Source organism: Physeter macrocephalus, chromosome 9 (genome assembly GCF_002837175.3).
Source record: "Physeter macrocephalus isolate SW-GA chromosome 9, ASM283717v5, whole genome shotgun sequence".
NCBI lineage: Eukaryota > Metazoa > Chordata > Mammalia > Artiodactyla > Physeteridae > Physeter > Physeter macrocephalus.
Window position 1 is genome coordinate 59022246 of NC_041222.1, and position 21544 is coordinate 59043789.

The 21544-nt window shown below is 41.3% G+C and overlaps 1 protein-coding gene across 6 annotated transcripts in view; it reads right to left on the reverse strand.

The window, feature by feature from the left end:
- Positions 1–2462, reverse strand: part of BNC2 (basonuclin zinc finger protein 2) — a 417670-nt gene extending 415208 nt beyond the window's left edge. For 5 of the 6 annotated variants that reach the window (XM_007111986.4, XM_007111990.4, XM_055087218.1 and 2 more), the window contains exon 1: positions 1730–1807. In XM_007111986.4, the coding sequence (XP_007112048.2) occupies positions 1730–1732 (3 nt within the window). In that variant the 5' untranslated portion in view covers positions 1733–1807. Of the gene's footprint in view, positions 1–1729; positions 1808–2200 lie in introns of those variants that run through there. The other variant, XM_007111985.4, reaches the window with a different exon arrangement.
- Positions 2463–21544: the final 19082 nt, after the last annotated feature.

The window sequence follows — 21544 nt, forward strand, 5'->3', positions numbered from 1 at the left end:
ATGTATGTGCGTGCACAGTAACATCTGAAACTGCAGAATACAAAGCCGTGGGTGACAAATGTGCTTAACCACTGTTCAAAGTGATTAGTATTTGGGAATAGATGTGTAGACAAATAGTATATAGGCGAGGGGGGAAGGGAAGAAAAATAATACCTACAACCGGCTTTTACAGTGTTCTTGTGTAAAATGCGGCTATAAGAAAAACCCTCAAGTGCTAAACAAATATGTTTAATATTCTGTTTTGACGCCTCCACTTAAATACAGATTCCAACCATTGCAACTGTCCAAGAAGTACATAAGAATTAATAAAACAGGCCACTTTCTGCCACTTTAATCCTGGGTACACAGGATTATTTTATGATGTCTTTTGTACATCAGTTTTACAACAGCTTGACTCTAGGGTAAATGCGAACCACCGTAAATCGCACACTGCTTTCAAAACCACTTTAATTTCTGTCAGCGTTACTGTAACCTCAGTCTTGGGCTCACTTTTTTTTTTTTTTTTTTTTTGGTGCCTGCATTTGACAGTCGCATCCCCTACACTCCAAGTCGTGACTTTGATCACTGAAACAAGAGATGTCACATTAGGAGGAAGGGAAGAGAGAGAAAAAAAATGCCAACCCACTATCTCCCTTTTTCTTACATAGTCCATCTACATGCGGAACGCAGTATATCAGAACCCCAAGAGGGGGTAACAATAGCAGCAAAGGGTGGGAGCAAACTAAAAGTAAGGGAGTGGTCCAGCCCCATTTCTAACAAATCACTTCCCCGAAAGCGGACAGAGCGCTCAGCAGCCGGCGAGCTAATTGCCAGCTGCCTCGCTGCAGAGAAGCTGCTTCGGGTAGAGGGGCTGTGCTGGAATCTCGCTTCGCAACGCCTTCCCACCTCCTCCACTACTTGCACTTGGAACTTTTTTTTTTTTTTTAATCTCAGCCTCACTTTACAGAGAATTTCACCCAGGTTTAGGTGGGTTTTTTTTTTTTATCCTGCCCTCTCCCCGGGCCCCAAATGCCACCCTCCAGTCAATGTGTAAGTTAACACAAATCGGCTCCTGTCGAACTCCACCTCAAAATCTCTTTAGGGTTGATTTTCCTGCCCTGCGTTTTGCACATTCTTCAGAAAACCTCCAGGAGCCCTTCCTACATCTTCTTCATTTACAAAGGGAGGGTTCCCCAATGGGAGGGCGAGGAGGGGAAAATCAGAGGTGCCGGGGACCGGGCGGTGGTGTCCTCCCCGCGCGGCGCACCAGCGCGCCCAGGCGCCCACGCCCAGCCGCCGGCCCCGCACTCGCGGGCAAGTTTTTAAAGTTACCGTGGGTCCAAACGGCGTTCCTCTCCGCCCCGAGCTCCTTCCAGCGCTCCATCAACCCCCGCCTGCCTCCCGGCCCGTCCCAACTCCCTGGAGCCGCCCGCCCGCTTACCGCTCACCTTGCCCCGCTGGCCGCGAGAGGGGCGACCTTCCCGAGCCCCCCTCGCCCGTGCGCACACCCGCCCTCCCACCTGGAGCTCTCCTCCGCCACTCGGGCCAAGTTGAGGGGCGAATTCGGGAGCGGGACCGTGGTGAACTGGGGCTCTCCTTTCCTGCCCGCCCTCCCCAGCGCCCCCCTCCACCTCCCGCCGCTGGACTGGAGGAAAACACGGCCCCCGGGCGGCCCCCGAGGCGCGCCGGCGCGGGGCTCCTTTCTTCCGAAGTCTAGAATAAAAAGGAAAGGAGGGTGGAAACTTCTTACCATCTCGGCATGCTGGTTGTCAAGTGCAGCCCCCGCCTCTTGGTCTCCTCTTAGCGGCCGCGCCTGGACCAGCCCCTCCGCCGCCTCACGCTCCTTCTGTCTCGGCCTTTCTTTCCCTCCCCCTCCCGATTTCCTCCGGGCAGCCGCTCTCGCCGCCTCCGCCTCTCCCCGCCCGCCCGCGAGCGCCCTCGCCGCGGCCCCTCTGCGCTCAGGTGACTGATTTACACCCGCGTGCAGGGTCGCCTTCGCTCCCCAAGTCGGAGCCTGCTGAGTTCCCCCCGGTTTCTCGGCACACACACACACACACACACACACACACACACAAAAAGGAACGGACTGTCCCGGGAGGGGGCCGCTGGGGGGCGGGGTAGGGGGGGAACCGGCGGGCGAGGTGACCTCGGGCGGATTTGCAAGCCGCACAAGTTTCTCCTCTTCTCTCTGCAAAACTGTCGCGACTACAATGTTGCTTACCTTTTGCAAAATAAAAGTAGGTTGGTTTGGTTGTTTGTCCTCAGATTCTAGGGGGCTAGTGAAGGAGGATGTATGTTTCTCCCGCGCCCTGTTACTTTTTTTTCTTTCCCCCTGCTCTCTCTGGGGATGGAAAAACAACTTTGGCGCCCCCCCGGGGGGGTGCGTGCTTGGAGGTGGAAGTGGCCGGTAGCGCCCAGCTGTCAAAAACGAGTGGGGGAGACCGGAGGGGAGGCTGCGAAGCGCCGAGGAAAGGGCGCGAACTTTATTCCGACTGCAGCAAACCGCGGCGTCGCTTTCCTTTTCGGGCACTCGCCCGTGTGGGTCCCCTATGACCAGTTCCTCCTCCCGATCCGCCGCCACCCCCTCCTCCTCTCCCCTTCCGTGCCCCCCGCGCTGCCCCGCGCGCCGCTGGGGAAGGCAAGGGAAGCGGAGGAAAGCCCAGGGGCCAGAAACTCAAGACGAGAACGTGGTAGGCGAAAAGGCCAAAAGTTGCGCGCGGCTGGGGGAAAAAAGTTTTTTGGTGGTGGCGTGTTTCGTGCCGGGCCAGACGCCGGCTTGCGGCGAGGGCTTCCTTCCCCTTCCCCTGGTCTGGGCCGAGGGCTGGAGACGCCGGGAGAGAGGAACGGCGCTGCCGCCTCCGCGGGTGCCCGCGGGGGAAGACCGGTCACATCTGTGGGTGACACTCAGCCGGCCCGAGTCGCCCTGCCCCGGAGATGCAAAAACGCTGGCTGCAGGCTCAGCGCGCACACGCCTGCCGCTGAAGGACGTTTCTTAAATGCGGGCAAAACACACTCCCGGCCGCAAGAATGAGGAGGAGGGGGTGAATTTAATCACCGTCATCTTCCTAAAGTACACTTTGTGCCAAAAACATCTCCGCGTTGTGCCGATTTATCATAGCCTGAACAAACTTTCTTCTTATCTGACAGGGGAGGGAGTCACAGGTTTCGAGCATCCACCCTCTGAGCACTTGGCAATCAGGTTCGGGGAAGGCGAACGCTTGCTTGGCAGAACAACAGGTCTGGTTACCGGTTACTACTAAAAAGAGAAAATCATCACTCCTTCCTTTCTCTTTTCCCCGAAGTAGAGGAAGAGACTGCTCAATTGCATTCAGAGGTCAGAATCAAATTCCTTTGAAAATACGCAGCCTTGGAATTATGTAGTTTTATTTTCTTTGATTGCACCGTCTGGTCTTAAGTTTAATATAAATTTTCGCAATAATTAAAAATTTTCGGAAGCCGTGACTGACGAGAGACTAGGGAGCCCAAGCAGCCACAGCTGTTTTGAAAATGTGATTAAGCTTATTATTCACGTGGATCCAACTTTTTAACAGTGGGGTCACCGCACCTGCAGTTCTGTGTACTGATTGGGTCCAAATTCCTGCCGGTTTGTAGGGCCCTTTCAGAGCAGATTTCAAGTCACTTCTGCTTTTGGGAATTCTCTACACCATCTTGTCGTGGAAAGGTTTGTTTGGTGAACGCTTCGACAATATTATACAGTAAATACCTTAGAGTTTTAGGCACATGGTTTAGCTGGAGGTTTCTAGTGGGAGTCAGAAGATTACTTCTCTCACTATAGTAAAACTCAAAGTATAGAGTAGATATCTAATGACTAGCCACATATATAAATGCATGTTATCTAAGAAGGCTTATCTTTAAATGGTTTGATTAAGGTGTGGAGCGTGTTCTCTTATTCTGTAAACATAACTGTAACATTATCCTATAGTTTGTAGAAACTGATTACACAAGGGATAATGATGACCAAATGTACATTCTGAGCCACTGAGGATCATCACAAGAATTCTCCAGAAATGAGCCAAGTTCCAATGCGTTTTCCTGTATCACAGAGAGATGAAAAAAAACTAGTTGCTAATTTCAGAGTCATTACCCATACAAATCCATTCACACACTTACCACTTGGACAAGTGACAGACCAGCAATTGCCAAACAATTGTATTCACATAGTACATTTCTGGCTGCACACCTACACTGGCCAACAGGCAGAAGTTATGCCACATCAAGCAACCTGTAATTTACATTCCCCTGATTGGTTCCAGATCTGTCTGTTTTTGATGTTAGCATACACACAGTTTATGTGAGGCAAGATGTGTCTATTTGGGGTCCGGCGCCTTTCTGGAGAGAGTCATTATATAGATGGGGAATGTGTTGGGCTGAAGAGCAGCCCTTGGAGAAGGTGGAAGAATTTACGGAAGCAAAGCATATAAGAGAGTTCCATAGTCTCTTATTTCCTCCAGTGAGTTTGTAGGGCAATTCAGACAAAACCCTAAGTCCTTTCTGTGTCCTATAAAACCTTACTGATCTACACCTGCCTGACTCTTTCAACTTCTTTTCCCCCCAGTTTTCATTCCCCTCATGGACTACACTAGTCACACTGGTTTTCTTTCTGTTCCTTTACCTTGCCAAGCTCCTTGCTCTTTGCCCCTGCTGTTCTCCCTACCTGAAATATTCTCCCTCATTTTTTAGTGGTTCCTTATTAGTAACCTGTCAGCTGTAACTTGTCCTCTTCAGACTAATTAAAGTGGCTCTTTGCCTACCAGCCAAAATACCCCTCACTCTTTCTCCCCTTACTCGTTTTCTTTATAGCCTTTAGCCATATCTGAAGTTACCTTGTTTATGTGCTTAGTATTTTTTTTCAACTAAAATTCAAGCTCCATTGGAGCAAGGGTCCACCTTGTTCGCTTTATAGCCTCTGTGCATAAAACAGTGCCAGGCACAAAATAAACTTAGAAATATTTGAATTAAGGAAGAAATGTTAAAATCATTACACTATGTGACGATGACCTACCTTAGAGCCAGACAAGTTCACTTAAGGCATATGGGAAAAGTGTTCCCTATCTGTTCTTTTGGGGGATGGTGCAAAATTCTTGACTTCCTGCCCCAGGGATCCTCAAAGTGTGTGCCAGGCACCCCTGTGGGTCCCCAAGACCCTTTTAGGGGGGGGCCACTTTTATTATAATATTGAGAAATTATTTGCCTTTCTTGCTCACATTCTTTCATGAGTGTAGAGTTTTCCAGAGACAATGTGACTTAATCACAGCAGACTGTATGTAGAAGCAGATACAAAAATCCATCTATCTTATATCAGGCATTAAAGAGATAACCCAAAATGTAAATGCCATTTTTCTCATTCATTTTTATTGTTGTTTTAGAAAACATTTTTTTATTTCAGAATATGTGCATATCTTCATTTCCTGCAGCTGCTGTAACAAATTACCATACATTTAGGGACTTAAAACAACACAGATTTATTATCTTATAATTCTGGAGGTCAGAAGTTCAAACTGGGTCTCACTACACTAAAAGCAAGGTACCTGCAGGCTTTCTGGAGACCCTAGGGGAGAATCCATTCCCATTTCCAGCTTCTAGAGACCACCCATATTCCTTGGCTCATGGTCCCTTCAATTTTTAAAGTCCATAATAGCCAGACATGTTTTTCTCATGCTATACCACTCTGACACTGCCTCCTACTTTCGCTTATAACTACCCTTGTGATTGCATGGGGCCCATCTAGATAATCCAGGATAATCTACTAATCTCAAAATCCTTAATTTAATCACATGAGATTTATTCACAGGTTGTAGGGATTAGGATGTGGGCCATTATTAGGAGCCATCATTCTGCCTACCACAGTATAGTAACAAATGATGGTTTTATTATTGTTATTTTAAACAAATTAGGAACTATTTAACATTTTTCAGAATTTAAATTTCTGATACAGTAAGTATCAATAAGCGATTGCCCACATACACAAAAGTTCTTTGTAACCTTCAATAATTTTTAAGAGGTCATGAGACCAAACACTTCAAGAATCCCTGGCTAGCACAATAGCTATTTTCTCTTCTTCCATGCCTCAGGTTTGACTAGATTGTACTAAACCTTGCTGTGATTGTGTTAAGGATGGGCATGTTTCCTATTTCTGGTCAATGAAGGATGAGGGGAAATCATAGGGGTGTGGGGGGAGACATTAAAACAAACAAAAAAGACTGACAAGAAATAAATTGTCCCTTTTCTGCTCTGGATGTTAGTATGTGAGAATGTGGTACCTGAAACAGCTGAATCCATCTTGTGACCGGGAGGTAGCCCATATACCTGGAATGACAAAGTAGGAAGATGGAAAGCACCTGAGCTCTAGATGTTATTGACTGAATTAACTAATCCCAGATGGCTTAGGACTGCTTGTTAGGTGATATAATTAATCCCCTTGTCATTTAGGCCATTTTGAGCTCACCTTTCTATTACTTGCAGCTTAAAGCTTCCTAAATGTTACAGAGAAGTGGCATGTCTCTGTTGTGTTTCCATGTGGGAATTCCTATCATTTTCCCTCAAATTTGTATATTTTTTCCAAATCTTATGGAAAATTTGTCTAGAAATTGGTAAAAGTATTATAATTCTGTAAGAATTAAAAGTGACTGATCAATGTAGAGATTTACTAGTTCGAATGAATGCAAGAAATAACATATTTTGGAAACCAAATAAGTCCTTAAATTGACAATTTCAACCTGTGATTTTGTGCAGTGCTGTTAACCTTGCTAGGAGATTCTGAAAAATACATTATTCAGATACTGCCCAATGTATTCACAATGGACTACAGTTTTTTGTAAAGGTGTTAACCCAAGAAATGCAAAGAGAAAGAATATGTTGTTATGAGAAAAAAATCTGAACTTAAAAAAGCAACTCAATTTCAATGTCAAAACCAAAATCAAGGCAGACAAAATATTTTCATTAAGAGAAAAATGAGTTTCTGTGGAAAAACATAAATACTAACACTCAACTTGAACATGCTTTCAGACTCACAATTAACATTTTGACCAACATCAACACAAAATGAAAGAAATTTTTCTACAAGTGTAAGGTTAATCATGAAACAAAGATCAAGACTATCAGATAAAGCAATTAATGTTCTCTAAGTTTTAAATTTTTGTTTTAACAATGGTAAATTTTAAATATTAAGTTTTGTAGATTGATCTTGAAGTTTTTAATGTATTTATTTTAGCATTTATGTTAATGTTTCCCTTTTTTTTCTAGTGCTTTCTATTATTAAATGTCCTTATCAGGTAGAATTAGTTTTTATATATTATTTAAATATATAATCTTCTCACAAATATATTGGTTCAAAATACTAATAAATCATATATTGATTATTAAATGTTTTTTACAGAAAACCTCTATCCCTATAGCATAAAAATGATTCATTATTTATGATTATGGTCACTCATTATTATTTACTAATATATAAGTGAAGTGTTATGAAAAATATAGAATAACTTGTGACTTGGGGCATTCTCAAGAATCCCAATTTCTTATTCCTGACTCCAAAGATTAATATATCAGAAATTTGAAAACACTAGATCTGTGTTTGTCATACCAAAGTATTTTTAAATTGTCCTACCTTAAAATAATTTTTAAAATTCTGCATTATTTTATAGTTATCCGTTAATCATTTTGTGAATAAATGCAGCAACGTTGACCCCAATCCCTATTCTCTTTGACTCTCAGATGCGTTTGATATTGTTGATCAACTTTCCCAAACTCTTCTAGTGGTTTCTTTCACACTCTCCTATCCTGGCTCCTTCCTTTCCTTCCTCACAGCCTCTCCCCACCCCTTCACACTTACTCCTCCCCACACACAATATGAAATTTGCCCAGAAGTTCAAACCTCTCAGTTTTTCTTCTCTCTCTTTATTATGTTCTTCTTCAGTGTCTGAACCATCCCAGCTGCAACCTGATCTCAACCTGATCTCTCTATTCTATTTCCCCCAAATCTAGTCCCCTTGCTTATAATGCCTAAGTAGATCTTGCTAACTGAATGTTCAACAAATAGCTTATCTTCAACTCAGACTTAACACAAACCATCAGCAACGCTTCCAAATTATTCTTCCCAACTTTACTTTTTCTGCCTTTACTGTTCTGTTCACTCAAGGGCAAACCGTATTTTCATCTTTGAATAATTTTTTCTTTGCCTTCATTTCCCAAATCAAGTCATTTACTAAATCACATAGAAGTTCCTTCCATGTATTCCTCATGCCCAAACATTTTCACTTCATTCAGGTGACCACCATTCTTTCAGGTTAACTATTGTGACAATTTTTCAATTATACTCCTTATGTCCACCTTCTACACCCATTCTAATCCATTTGCTGCCAGGTTTGGGCTTTTCCAATTCTGTTTTTATTATATGTCTTTCCCCTGCATAAGTGGCTAAATAAATAAATCTTCCATCTCACCCTGTTTTCTACCATTCAAGCCAAATTGTAATGTTTGCCTTTCAAGGCTCACCTTTATTCAACTCTTACATTGTACCAGGTACAGTACGTGGTACCTAGTAGTTGCTCAATAAATCTATATTGAATGAATGAATGACTTACCATATCTATAAAATGAACCTACTGCTCTAGTCAGATAGACTTCCCAGAAAACGTGCATGATCATTTCTATATTTTTCTTCTGATTTTCCAACTGGATGTATTCCTTGCTCTTTACCTCTTCATATCTGTGCCAATTTATTTCCCTCAACTTCCAAAGGTCGTTTGAAGCTGCTCAAAAAATGGGACACAACTACATTAAGATCATTTAAGATTATACTTAAAATTTACTGGTACCTACTATGTGTTAAGTTCTTTATTATTTTCTGTATATATATGTTATCGAATCTTCTCAACAAACTTAGAGTTAGGCATTATCATTGTATGGATGAGAATGAGGCTCTAAAACTTAAAGTACCTTGCCTAAGGACAAACAGCATGGAAGTGTTAAAGCAAAGATTGCATCTCAGTTATAGCCTCCAGTCCTGAAGTTCCACCCATCTTTCAAGCACCTGATCAGATGCTACATTCTGCACAGAACCTTTATTCCTATGGCTCTCTTTCTCTCTCTCCCCTGAGCACTTGCAACCTTTATAGTCTGAATGATTGATTCATCACCTAATCACATGCTTTTATGTATTCATGGTTGTTTTACATGTATCTGTCTTACCTCCTTAATGAGAGAGTAAGCTCTTTGAGGGCAGAGACCCTACTGATCCCACATTTCTCAACTCCCCACCATCCTGGTAGAGTGATAGGCTCATAAACAAAGAAAGATATTTAATGAAATAATTTATGAAAACAAAGTTCTAATTCTTAGACATGAAATAGTTTCAGATGAAAAACATTCTGTAGGAATTTTATAAAGTCCTCTTGTCACAGATTCAAATGTTACCTGAGCTTAGAATAAGTTTTAACTCCAGCTGTATCTGGTCACCTAGATATTGGGACCAGGACACTTTCTTTTGCTTTGTTTTAATTGTGTGCTGTTTCGATGCTGCTTCACTCATGTGATTGTGTCATCTGCTCAAGCAGTTGTTAAAGCCCCACCTCTTCTGAGTTATATAGATGATTGCAATATAATTGTGTCGAGCAGAGCCCCACTTATGAATCTTTTCTCATCCCCTGTATTCTCTGTGATTATATTAGCCATGTCACCTCTCTCCTACCAAGAAAATATATATCTCATTTATGCACCCCATACTTCTTGCTTTTTTCATATATGAATGTTTAGCACCTGCCCTGAGAATACTTTAGTTAGTTAGTTAAATTTTAAGGCCCTCATCTTATCTTACACTTATGACTAAAATGTCCTAAGCAATTTATTTTCAAATTTGCATTATGTAAGTGAAGCCATTTATTTATCATTTTGCTGGACTAATGCTATTCCTTTCTATAGAACTATGGCTCAGTTTGTCTAGCCTAAAAAAAATGCAAGGATCTAGTTCAAAGTACTGAATCTCTCCCCAAGTTACCAATCAAAGTTAAACACTTTCAAACAGTTGGGTTTTGTAGCCAAATAAAACACCGGAAGTAATCTATACATGAGTCCATCAGTCAACATGTATGAGACTGATGGCCATTTTGATAAGGTGATGAGGTTAGAATGCTGTAGGGCTTTAGGCAAGGTGTAAAAAGGCCAAAGGTTGAGTTTAAAACCCAGTTTACCTAGAAGTGGCCCTATTTACTTCCAGTTGAGCCACTGGATCTTCTGGGAATCAGAAAAAAGGAACTAACATTTATTGAATACCTACAGGACACTTTACCCAGATTGTCTCATTTCATTTTCTCAACAACCCCTTGAGGTAGTTATCATTTCTATTTGACAGACAAAGAAATTAGAGCTCAAGAGATTAAGTAACTTTACAAAGGCCACAAAGCACAACAATAAAAAAGGAAACATAGGATTATAGCACAAGCTACTAGTTCCTGTGTCAATGTTTGTCCACTAACCAGCATAGGTACTAATTGACCGTATGGTCTCCTGACTTCTGACTCTTATATCACCAACGACTTTGGGGAGTCCCAGTCACTTAGTTACATAGCCGTCATACACACCCCCAGCCAGCAAACAGGACTGAGTGTCAGTTTGGCCCTCTATCTACTTTATACATATTAAATACACTGTGTCCTTTTCCAAATGCAGCCTTATATTATGGTTTTTCATTCTCTTTTTTTTTTTTTTTTTTTGTGGTATGCGGGCCTCCCTCTGCTGTGGCCTCTCCCGTTGCGGAGCACAGGCTCCGGACGCGCAGGCCCAGTGGCCATGGCTCACGGGCCCAGCCGCTCCGCGGCATGTGGGATCTTCCCAGACCGGGGCGCGAACCCGGGTCCCCTGCATCGGCAGGCGGACGCGCAACCACTGCGCCACCAGGGAAGCCCTTCATTCTCTTTTAATTTCCAGATTTATAATGGAGAAATAAAACTTTTGTTTATTTCTAGCTTAGAAATAAATTTTCTATTCCAAAGATTTTAAGTACAATAAGCATCGACAGCGTTATTATTTAATTTTGTTTTTTTTGTTTTTTTTTTTTGAGATGTACCTTTTGGCATAGCAGGCAAAAGCAGTCTGGTGGCTTTGTGTGAGTGCTGTTCACACTCGGTAATGAATAAATTCTGTTGGCTCCTTTAGAGGAGTCAGGAGGGAGTCATTGGGTTAGTAGAGTTGTGGCCTAAAAACACCAAGCCAGCTCATCAGTGCTGCTGATCTCGTGCCCTTCCTCTGGCAAACCATGTGTCGGATGTGGTAGGAAAAAAAAAAAAATCTCCCTTTCAGCAGCAGAATGTGTGCAAGCTACACCCTGAATTATCCCATGATGACCTTGCAAATGCAATACATGCCCTGTGACCACAAGTCCCGACAACTGTAATTTCCTCTGCTTTTCGTCAGAGCTCTTCTGCCTGCATCAGGCACAGCGTGCTAGGGTCCAGCCGCTGCCCGAAGCCCAGGACACCTGCCCTCCATCCTTTACTGCCTATGCAGAAGAGATTGTCCAACAGAAAGCTGACCCCACTGCTTATGCAAACTCCGAGTTCATCTTCCGGGGTTAACTGGGAAGCCTGACTAATGTTTACTATGCTGCCAGCCGGCATTTGGGGGATATTACCTAATGCACTTGCTGAAGTCATTCCAAAGATCATTATTAGGCAATTTCTTAGAGCAATCCATGCGTTGAAGTGACATTTCTCCCAAGTGACATCATTGATGGGTATTTCATTTACCCAACACATATCTATTTAGCACTTACTAGATTGACAGGCACTGCTCTAGGTGCTAAAGATAAAGCCGTGACTAGGGTAAAAAGTCATCTACTTTTCCTGAGTTTACTCTCTCATGGGAGAGACACAAGTTAACAAATGCAAGTTCAAACTGTGATAAATGCTTTAATGATAATAAAATAGGGTGCAGTGATCCAGAGTGACTAGGTGTGGGGTGTTGGTAGTGGATACCTGTGGAGTAAAATGTTATATTGGATGATCAAGTCTTCTCTGAGGAGGTGATACTCTGCTGAGATTAGAATCTTAACAAACCTTGTAAAGATCAGTGGGAAGTTCCCCCAAGGCAGAGAAAACAATTCCTACAAAGGCCCTGAGGTAAGGAAGGAAGTTAAAGATTAGTGTGGCTGATTTGTCCTGAGGGAAGGAAAATAGTGGGAAGGGTTAAAGTTGGAGTGAGAAGCTTTGCAGAGACAACCTGTGTATTCAGTCAAAACCTTCTGTGTAAATTAGGAAAGACCCAAAGATGTCTGTAATTTCAGATGAGGTAAGATTCATCAACCAGATAATCCACTGTTGAACTGAGGGAACATAGGACCTTGGGTACATCGTGGTAATCCTCAATGATTTTCCCTCTTCCAAGACTATCTAGAGGCTGGAATTTACAGTCATTGTAAATGCTGATACCAAGTTCTAGAACTTGATCCCTAACACCACCTTTGCTTTGTCATTCGTGTCATTTTAGAGTTCTAGCATTTCCTAAAAATTCAAATGACAGCATCCCTTTAAAAACATTATAGTGGCTTATTTTGTTTGCATTACACTCAGTAGGAGATGGACATGTAGGACTAGATATTACCCATAAATGCAAAGTAGCTTGACACTCAAAATAAGTAACCCAGTACCTCATTATGTATTTGCTAACCACATATTTTCTAAACCATATTCAGAAATGCTCACTCAAACTTCCAGGACACCATTGGCCCTTACTCTGACTCTCCACATGGCTCTCTGGAAGCCTCCCTGTGTGCGTTCGTCCTCCCTGAGCTAATGGTATCCCCTCCAAGGAACGCTGTGTGGCCTCATCAGCAAAAAGGCAACATACCTGTGGTTTGGTGCAGGGTGAACTGGGCCAGGAATCTGGGGAACAAGTCTTTATTCCCATCATTGCCAGTCACTCTGGGATCTTGAGCTAATCAAATCCTCTGTGTTCTTTAATTTATACCCATGCAAAATGGAAAACATAATATTGTAATGGTGCTCTGAACATGTGCAGCCAAATCTGATGGGAACAAAACACTTAGGGTATTTCATTTGCTTCAAGCTCAGAGACGTGACCTGGAAACCTCCAGTCAGAGAGTAGGAACACATAAGGGAACCTAACATCAAGTAAGATGGGGAGAATTTTAGTCTATTTTGGATATGGGCATTTAGACCTGGTCATTGTGTCTTCCTGTGGAGACTGTGATGAATGAGCGATAGGAAAAGCTAACCCAAAGCCAGACTGCATGAATATCACTTGCAGAAAGGCTTTACATTCACCTATTTATGCCCCTAATATCACATTAAAATATATCCAAGTCCGTGTTGTTTAAAATCTCCATTAACTAGCTTGGGCCCAGGATGAAAGTTTCCATTTCAACTCCAGTTCAAGTTAAGTTTATCAAATCCTGACTTGGAGTAGCCATTGTACTCCTACTGAGGGGTAATTATAATGCAGTTGCTTACAATGTAGGAGGAAGATACGCACAGTGAGGCAGGGCAAGAGAAGTGTCCTCAACAAGACCCAAATTAGACTTGTGGGAAGTCTAGGGAAATGAGACTGTTCTGGTTCGAGAAATAACTAGGAAGTGGTATTTGAGGTGGGCCTAGAAAGATATCAACAGGCACAGGGATTTCCAGGTGGAGGAAAGTAAACATGTGAAGAAAGAATGTGCAGGAAGCAAGAAGTATTTGTTGGGGATGGGGGAAAGGTAAGTAATACATGGTGAGAGCAGTGGTTCTCAAACCTGGCCACACAACTAAATCAACTGGGGAGCTTTTAATAAAAACACAGATTTCTGGGCTCCTTCCCAGACTTTATGAATGAGAACTTTCAAGGGTGAAGATCTAGGTTAGGTTGCTTTTTAAAAAAAAATTATTTTAGTTTTCCAAGTGATTCTAATGTGCAACTAGGTTTGGGAATCACTGGAGTAGGTTTTACCAAACTCTGAAGAAACATGCCGTGGTTGGCCATGCTGTAGGATCATCTTTTCTAAACTTTAGTTGTGAAAATCAATTTAGCAAGTCTCATTACGTCGTTTAAAATTGTTTTCAAAATATCAGAATGCACTGTATGCTGTAAGGGTAGGAAGTTTTTGTGAAAGATTGGTTTCATGTAAGTACGTATTTGCTTATGTATATGCTTGTGTTCTCATTCTTTATACAATATCAGATATATTTCTTACTGGGGTTTCTTCAGTCAAAGCAAAAAATGGAAAGATCTGAATTACAGGAGAAGATTGTATTTAATTTGGTTGGCAATGGGGAGCTAGAGAAGCTTTTGAACTGGAGAGTGACATGATTAGATTTACACCAGTGAAAATACTCAGGCAGCAATGTATAAGACGGATTGAAACGAGGAATAAAAGGAATAAGATGTTAATTGAATATATAACCATTTTTAATTTTAAGAATCAGACTGATTAAAACAGACATAAATACTAAAATTATTTATTTCTAATTAACATAACATTTTTTATGAGGCCAGAAGGCACATCGGGATTGATTAGGACTTCCAGTTATTATGAACAGCAATTATTACTGAGCCTCTATTAGCCCAAAGATTGTGATTAAGTAATATACCTCTTTGTATGAATTCTAGAGGGAAAAAATGAGGAAGTACTTAAAGATGTGTTGCAGGTGATTCAAAAAGTGGGTTTTAGTCCAGAATAGTCATTAAATTATTGACAGTGAAAGGATTTGAATAGACATTTCTCCAAAGAAAATGTACAAATGACCAGTAAGCACATGGACATCATTAGTCATCAGGGAAATGTAAATAAAGACCACACTGAACACATGCTACAACGTGGATAAACCTTGAAGACATTAAGCTAAGTGAAATAAGATAGTCATAAAATGACAAGTACTATATGATTCAACTTACTTAAGGTACCTAAGCTGATCAAACTCACAGAGACAGAAAATAGAGTGGTGGTTGCCAGTGGCTGAGGGGAGACAGGAATGTGAAGTTATTGTTTAATAAGTACAGAGTTTTAGTTTTGCAGGATGCAGAGTGTTCTTTGGATAAATATTGGTGATGGTAGCACACTATAAAGGTACTTAATGCCACTGAACTGTACACTTAAAAATGATTAAGATGGTAAATTTTATATGATGTGTATTTACCACAATTAAAATTTTAAAAAATTAATAGCATTGAGATACCACTTCACACCTTCTAGAATGGTGATAATCAGAAAGACAGATAATAACAAGTGTTGGCAAGGACATGGAGAACTTGGAGCCCTCATACACTGTAGGTGAAAATGCAAAATGGTACAGTTATTTTGGAAAAAAAAGTTAAACAGAGTCCATTCCTAGGTATATTATACCCAAGAGAATTGAAAATATACATCCACACAAAAACTTCTACAGGAGTGTTTATAGCAACACTATTCATAATAGCCAGAAAGTGGAAACAACCCAAATGTCCATCAACTGATGAACAGATAAATAAATATGGAATATCGCACAATGGAGTATTATTCAGTCGTAAAAAGGAATGTAATACTAATACATGCTACAAAATGGACGAATCTTAAAAACATGCTAAGTGAAAGAAACCAGACACAAAAGACTATGTATTGTATGATTCCAGTTGTATGATATATCCAGAATAGACAAATCCATAGAGACAGAAAGTAGATTGGTGCTTGCCAGGAGCTGGGAGAAGAGGGTAATGTCAGGGGGTATGTTGACGGGGCAGGTTAGTTTCTAGCAAATTTTATAACTGCTTCATTTGGCTACTTAAAGTTCTGATTTGGAACTAGAAGACTTGGGTTCCAGACCTGATTTTTTTTTAATATAAATTTATTTATTTTATATATTTTATTTTTGGCTGCGTTGGGTCTTTGTTGCTGCGCGCAGGCTTTCTCTACTTGAGTGAGGAGGGGCTACTCTTCATTGCGGTGCATGGGCTTCTCATTGCAGTGGCTTCCCTTGTTGTGGAGCACGGGCTCTAGGTGCGCAGGCTTCAGTAGTTATGGCTCACAGGCTCAGTAGTTGTGGCTCGTGGGCTCTAGATCGCAGGCTCAGTAGCTGTGGTGCACGGACATAGTTGCTCCGCAGCATGTGGGATCTTCCCGGACCAGGGCTCGAATCTGTGTCCGCTGCATTGGCAGGTGGATTCCTAACCACTGCACCACCAGGGAAGCTCCTGTTTTTTTAAAAATTTTTATTGGAGTATAGTTGATTTACAACGTTCTGTTTCTGCTGTACAGCAAAGTGAATCAATTATACATATACATATATCCACTCTTTTTTTAGATTCAATTCCCATATAGGTCATTACAGAGCATTGAGTAGAGTTCCCTGTGCTATACAGTAGGTCCTTATTACTTATCTATTTTATAAATAGTAGTGTGTATACATCAGTCCCAATCTCCCAGTTTCAGACCTGATTTTGACCCCTATTTGCTGCACGAATCTAGGCGAGTTATACAGGACATTTGGTCCTTCAGATCATCACCAGGGAGATTAGAATAATGAAACCTAACCCACTGAATAATGAAACCTAACCCACCGTTGTATGAACTCAGAGTGCGTAAAAGTATTTTGTTGACTTTAAGGCATAGTAGAAAAACAAGTTGTAATAATAATTACTAAAGTCAGTAACAGCCATTTGATAACACCTGCCAAAGGTGTGGGGAACAGCCATGTACAGTCACTTCTGATAGAAGTGTAAATTGGTTCAGCTGCTACAGAAGGCACTTTGACATTTAACAAAGTTACAAATACGTATATCCCTTGAACTTCGAGGACATTCTAGTTATACCTCTACTCAAAGAAAGTGACATGGTAATGTCACCTCGTAGCTTCGTTTGTTATGGCAAAAGATAGGAAACCACCTAAGTTGTCTCATTCAATAGGGTACTGACTAAATAAGTGTGGTACAGTTATACCATGAAGTATTATGTAGGTCTAAAAAAGAATGACCATCTTTTAAATACTGAAATGGAATAAGATATAATTAGGGGGCAAAGCAAGGTGAAGGAGATCTACAGTATGCTACCTTCTGTATAAAAAAGGAGGAGAAAGGGAAATATCTCTACGTAGTTGCAGGTATATGAATAACACACCTCTAGAAGAACACACAAGAAATTGATGGCACTAATTGCCAGTAAGGTAGAAATGGATGCGTGGGAGGATTTCAGCTGGATGGGCCCAGCCCAGAGCCAGCAGCAACTGCCATCATGTGGCAGCCAGCTGACTCCCAGGACAGCTGAGCCCAGGGAAAACCAGCCGATGAACAGCCTGGGCAGCCCACGGAACTGTGGGCAATCATGAATTGCTGCTTTATGCCATTAAGTTTCAGGGCTGTTTGTTACCAGAAAAGACTACGTCAGTAAGGTACGTTCATTTTTATGCAGCACAAGCTGTACGCTGGGCCGGTCAGGTTCCTTGTTTGTTTTACTCCGCTGCTGGTATCCCTAAGCTGTGCCTCTTCGAGTCCACCACACACACCATAGGCGCTCAATAAATACGTGTTAACTAGCCCCAACACACATATTAGCCTTCGGGTATATTTATATTTCTAAATGTACTAATGTACTAATTTGCAAACTGCTGAAAATCAACATAATTATCATCAACAATTTGTATTGCTCTCATATCACAAGTGAAACAATAGAACGTATAATTGGAATATTGCTCCCTGGCTGCGGTGGATGATAACAACTGTCATAATAATGCTGGTAAGATTATACAGTGAGTTAGCCCTCAAATGTGGGTTAATAAATGAACCGGTGGACTTCTATAAGTGAAACCCTAAGACCACTTAAGGTCTTTTTTAAATTGCCACTAAAATTGTACTGGGTAGAGTCATAATAAACAGATCAATGCATCTTGGCAATGGACCAGACATCCTTCTACTGATAAACTAATAATCCCTCACAACTTGTTTACGTAACTGTCTCAATACAACATCACAAAACCGGATCCAAAATAACAATAAATATGCTTCTTTGGAAGAAAAGCAAAAGCAAATGAGGAAACTGGAAAATGTCAATATGAAATCAGCTATCTCAGTGATAGGGAAGAACTTCACAGATGCTAGTTTGCTCTTTCAAGTTGGCTGTCCTCCCCACTTTGATGTCAAATCAGAAGACACTTGGCATGCCACCAAATTTTATTCCAGTAATGGAACACTAATGTTCTTGACCAACAGAGGCTATGCTAGGATGAAGTGCTAAAAACACATCAATCTGAACTGCAAAGTATCTATACATATATTTATTCCAAGAAGCTTTAAGGTGTGTTGCTGCTGTATTTTATCCTCAGAAACTCAGGGAGACCACACACAAGATTTTGAAGAGGACTATGTGATCCAGGGAGCCGATAATGGAGCAGAGACTAAAACGGAGGGACCCGCATTCAGAACACACACTGCAAGATGCTTCCAGTCAAAGGATCCCCACAGAGCACAGCTGGAGGTAGAGAAGGTGGAGGATCAGCTATCCCAGGTGGTGGACTTCCTCCATCTCTGGGGTTTGGCTTCAGCCAGCACACCCATCCTAGAAAAAACTCAACTTCTAGGTATGGTGCGACTTATGTGTGGAGAGCAGAGAATGTTAACAAGAAACAATTCATTATTCATAAACAGATCACCTGAAGGGTGCAAGCTCTCTACAGACTCGCAAAAGCACTCATCTATTCGGTAAAGTTTGTCCTCAGAAAACCTCTAATCAATCACCATTCACAACTGGCTTTAAGGTCTTAGACTGGGAAGACTTGAACCACAAAAACCCTCCAAGGCAGCTGTGTGAAGAACTCGGACTTGCAGGAAAAAAAACCTGACTTCTGGTTCTGGTGCTTGTATGTACAACTAAGACACTGGCCAATAACTGGACCTCCCAGGGCTAGATTTCCACAGACCAGTGTTAACTACTTCCTTTAATTTACCTTACAACCCTTTCTTTCCCGCCCCCCTCCTCAGTTAAAGACCTTGTAGTCACACAGAGCCTCTTCTTTATCTCCTTTATATTATCCTCATAGCGAGAGTGGCTGGACAGACTTGCTGAATAAATTTGGAAAGAGTCACCTTAGCAAGGAAAAGCTGGGAGTGGGTGAGTGGAGAAATTCTGAATTATAAAAACTCTCCCTCTCTCTAGGTCCTTTTACATTTCTTACATTTTTGAGTGTTAAGACTTGGAGGCGCTTTTGGGATCTGGGAGCTGCCTTTGACCCTGGAGAATGTGGTTTTACGATCTTTTAATTTTTAAAATTTTTTTTTAAAAAAAGCAAATATACTCTGGGCTATAAAAGTAAAAATATTATAGAATTGTATAATATTGAATGTAAGTTATTTTCATGTACACTTCACTCCAGTCTCTGTTAATATTTTGGCGCATATTTCTGACTCTGGAGAAGGACCAGACAGGAAGCTAGGACCTAATGGATTGAAGCTGGCCAGAAGCTTTGAGGAAGTGGCTGCAGGGTCCCCATGGTCATTTAAATGCAGTTTCAGGGTAAGGAGGAAGAAAAGGGTTCTGGATGAAAGTCCTATTCAATAATACATCCCTGGCATGGTGGCTGTCAAGTCCCTTTAGAAGAGGAAGTACTCATCCAGTTAAATGGGTATCATCTTCATTAACTCTGATGCAAGTACCAGTAACTGGAAAATATATTTTCCTTTCTATTTACCCAAAGTCCCAACTCAAGCCCCTACCTTTTCCATTAATTTTTTGCACCCACTTACTGGTCATACTACTCATTTTAGCCTGCTGAGAAACTAACTTTATACACATGGACACTCAAATATTTATCAGATGAATGAATGACGAAAAGCCTTCACTGGGATCAGCAAATGTAGCTTAAGACGAAACTAATAAAACGTCAGACTCAGGGTTAAAAACCTTTAACAGTGCATTGAGTGCATTAAATAGTCGAGTCTTACATCAAGAGAGACATATTTGAAATAGAGGTAACTCAATGATGCTTAGAGGTATTCGTATCTGCTTATTTGACTATAACAAGAAAATAAAATTATTCATTAAATGTCTGCTGAGAGATTGTTGACTGTAGGGAATATAATCTTTTCAGCCTGTGTCCCTCAGCCTGAACACAGGGCCTAGCATGTATTTGGCACTCAATAAGTGTTGGATGAATTATTGACTGACCAAAGAAATATTCCACTGAAATGAGCAGATGGGATCAACTGAGAAATTTTCCAAATATTATGTGGAATAAAGAATATTTCAATATTTCAGAGCTAAAATATTTTCTGTAATGGTGTAAATTAATTGGGGACTTATGATCAGTGTCTGAGCAGAAACAATTAAAAGTAATTGTTATTTTATTTTAATTCTTTCTTGGTAAAATATGTTCTTTAAAAAAGCAGTAAATTACCATTTTATGATTGTGATAGAATTTGCAGAGAAATCAAGATAAGTGATAAAAATGAGCTATATATTTTCTTTTTTTTTTTGAGCTATATATTTTCTTGCAAAATTGGCTATTTAAAAAGTAAAACTCGCTTTGCATTAGAATACTGTTTAAATTTTAAAAAATCTCCATTGTCTGCCCTTCTTTTTCAGGGGAGGAATAACTAAACTGAAGAGATTTTAGCATGATTTCGTGCCATCATCATCATCTGAACCCCTTTGGGGGAAATATCCACAAAATTAAATTAGATATTCTCTGGCTTTTTTTTTTTAACATTTAAATATTTATTTATTTATTTGGCTCCATTGGGTCTTTAGTTGTGGCGTGTGGGATCTTCGTTGCAGCATGAGGGCTCTGAGTCGCGGCATGCAGGATCTAGCTCCCTGACCAGGGATCACACCCAGGGCCCCTGTATTGGGAATGCAGAGTCTTAACCACTGGACCACCAGGGAAGTCCCTATTCTCTGGCTTTTGATTCTTAAGCTACAGAGAAATAAAATTTAGAGACTATTATATATTTTTTCAGAAATGTAATTTAATTATTTCCTTCTTATAGTTTTACAATATATTTGAACTCTAGCACCATGGCATCAGTGAAACATTGTTGAATAAGAACAATTTAAATATTTGCTTATATTAACAAATCATTGCTCAGAATTAAAGTTAGTATATATTCTCAGTTTTCAAGTTGTAAAGCTTTGAATGCCTACTAAACAATTTCTGTGATGAACAGAGGAATACTTGAGCCAAGATCCCTCCATACTAGAGCCTATTTCTTTCACTGGGAAAAAACAAGACACACAAAAGTTGTCGTTAAAACGTCACAGTATAGGGCTTCCCTGGTGGCGCAGTGGTTGCGCGTCCGCCTGCCGATGCAGGGGAACCGGGTTTGCACCCCGGTCTGGGAGGATCCCACATGCCGCGGAGCGGCTGGGCCCGTGAGCCATGGCCGCTGAGCCTGCGCGTCCGGAGCCTGTGCTCCGCAAAGGGAGAGGCCGCAACGGAGGGAGGCCCGCATACCACAAAAAAAAAAAAACCTCACAGTATAAGTCAGCTATTGACGTGAGTAAATAGAAGACCCTGCTGTTTTGGAAAGAGAGGTCGCCCAGACACAATTTGGGTTGAAGTTCAGATTCTCCTACCAACCAGCTATGTAACGTTGA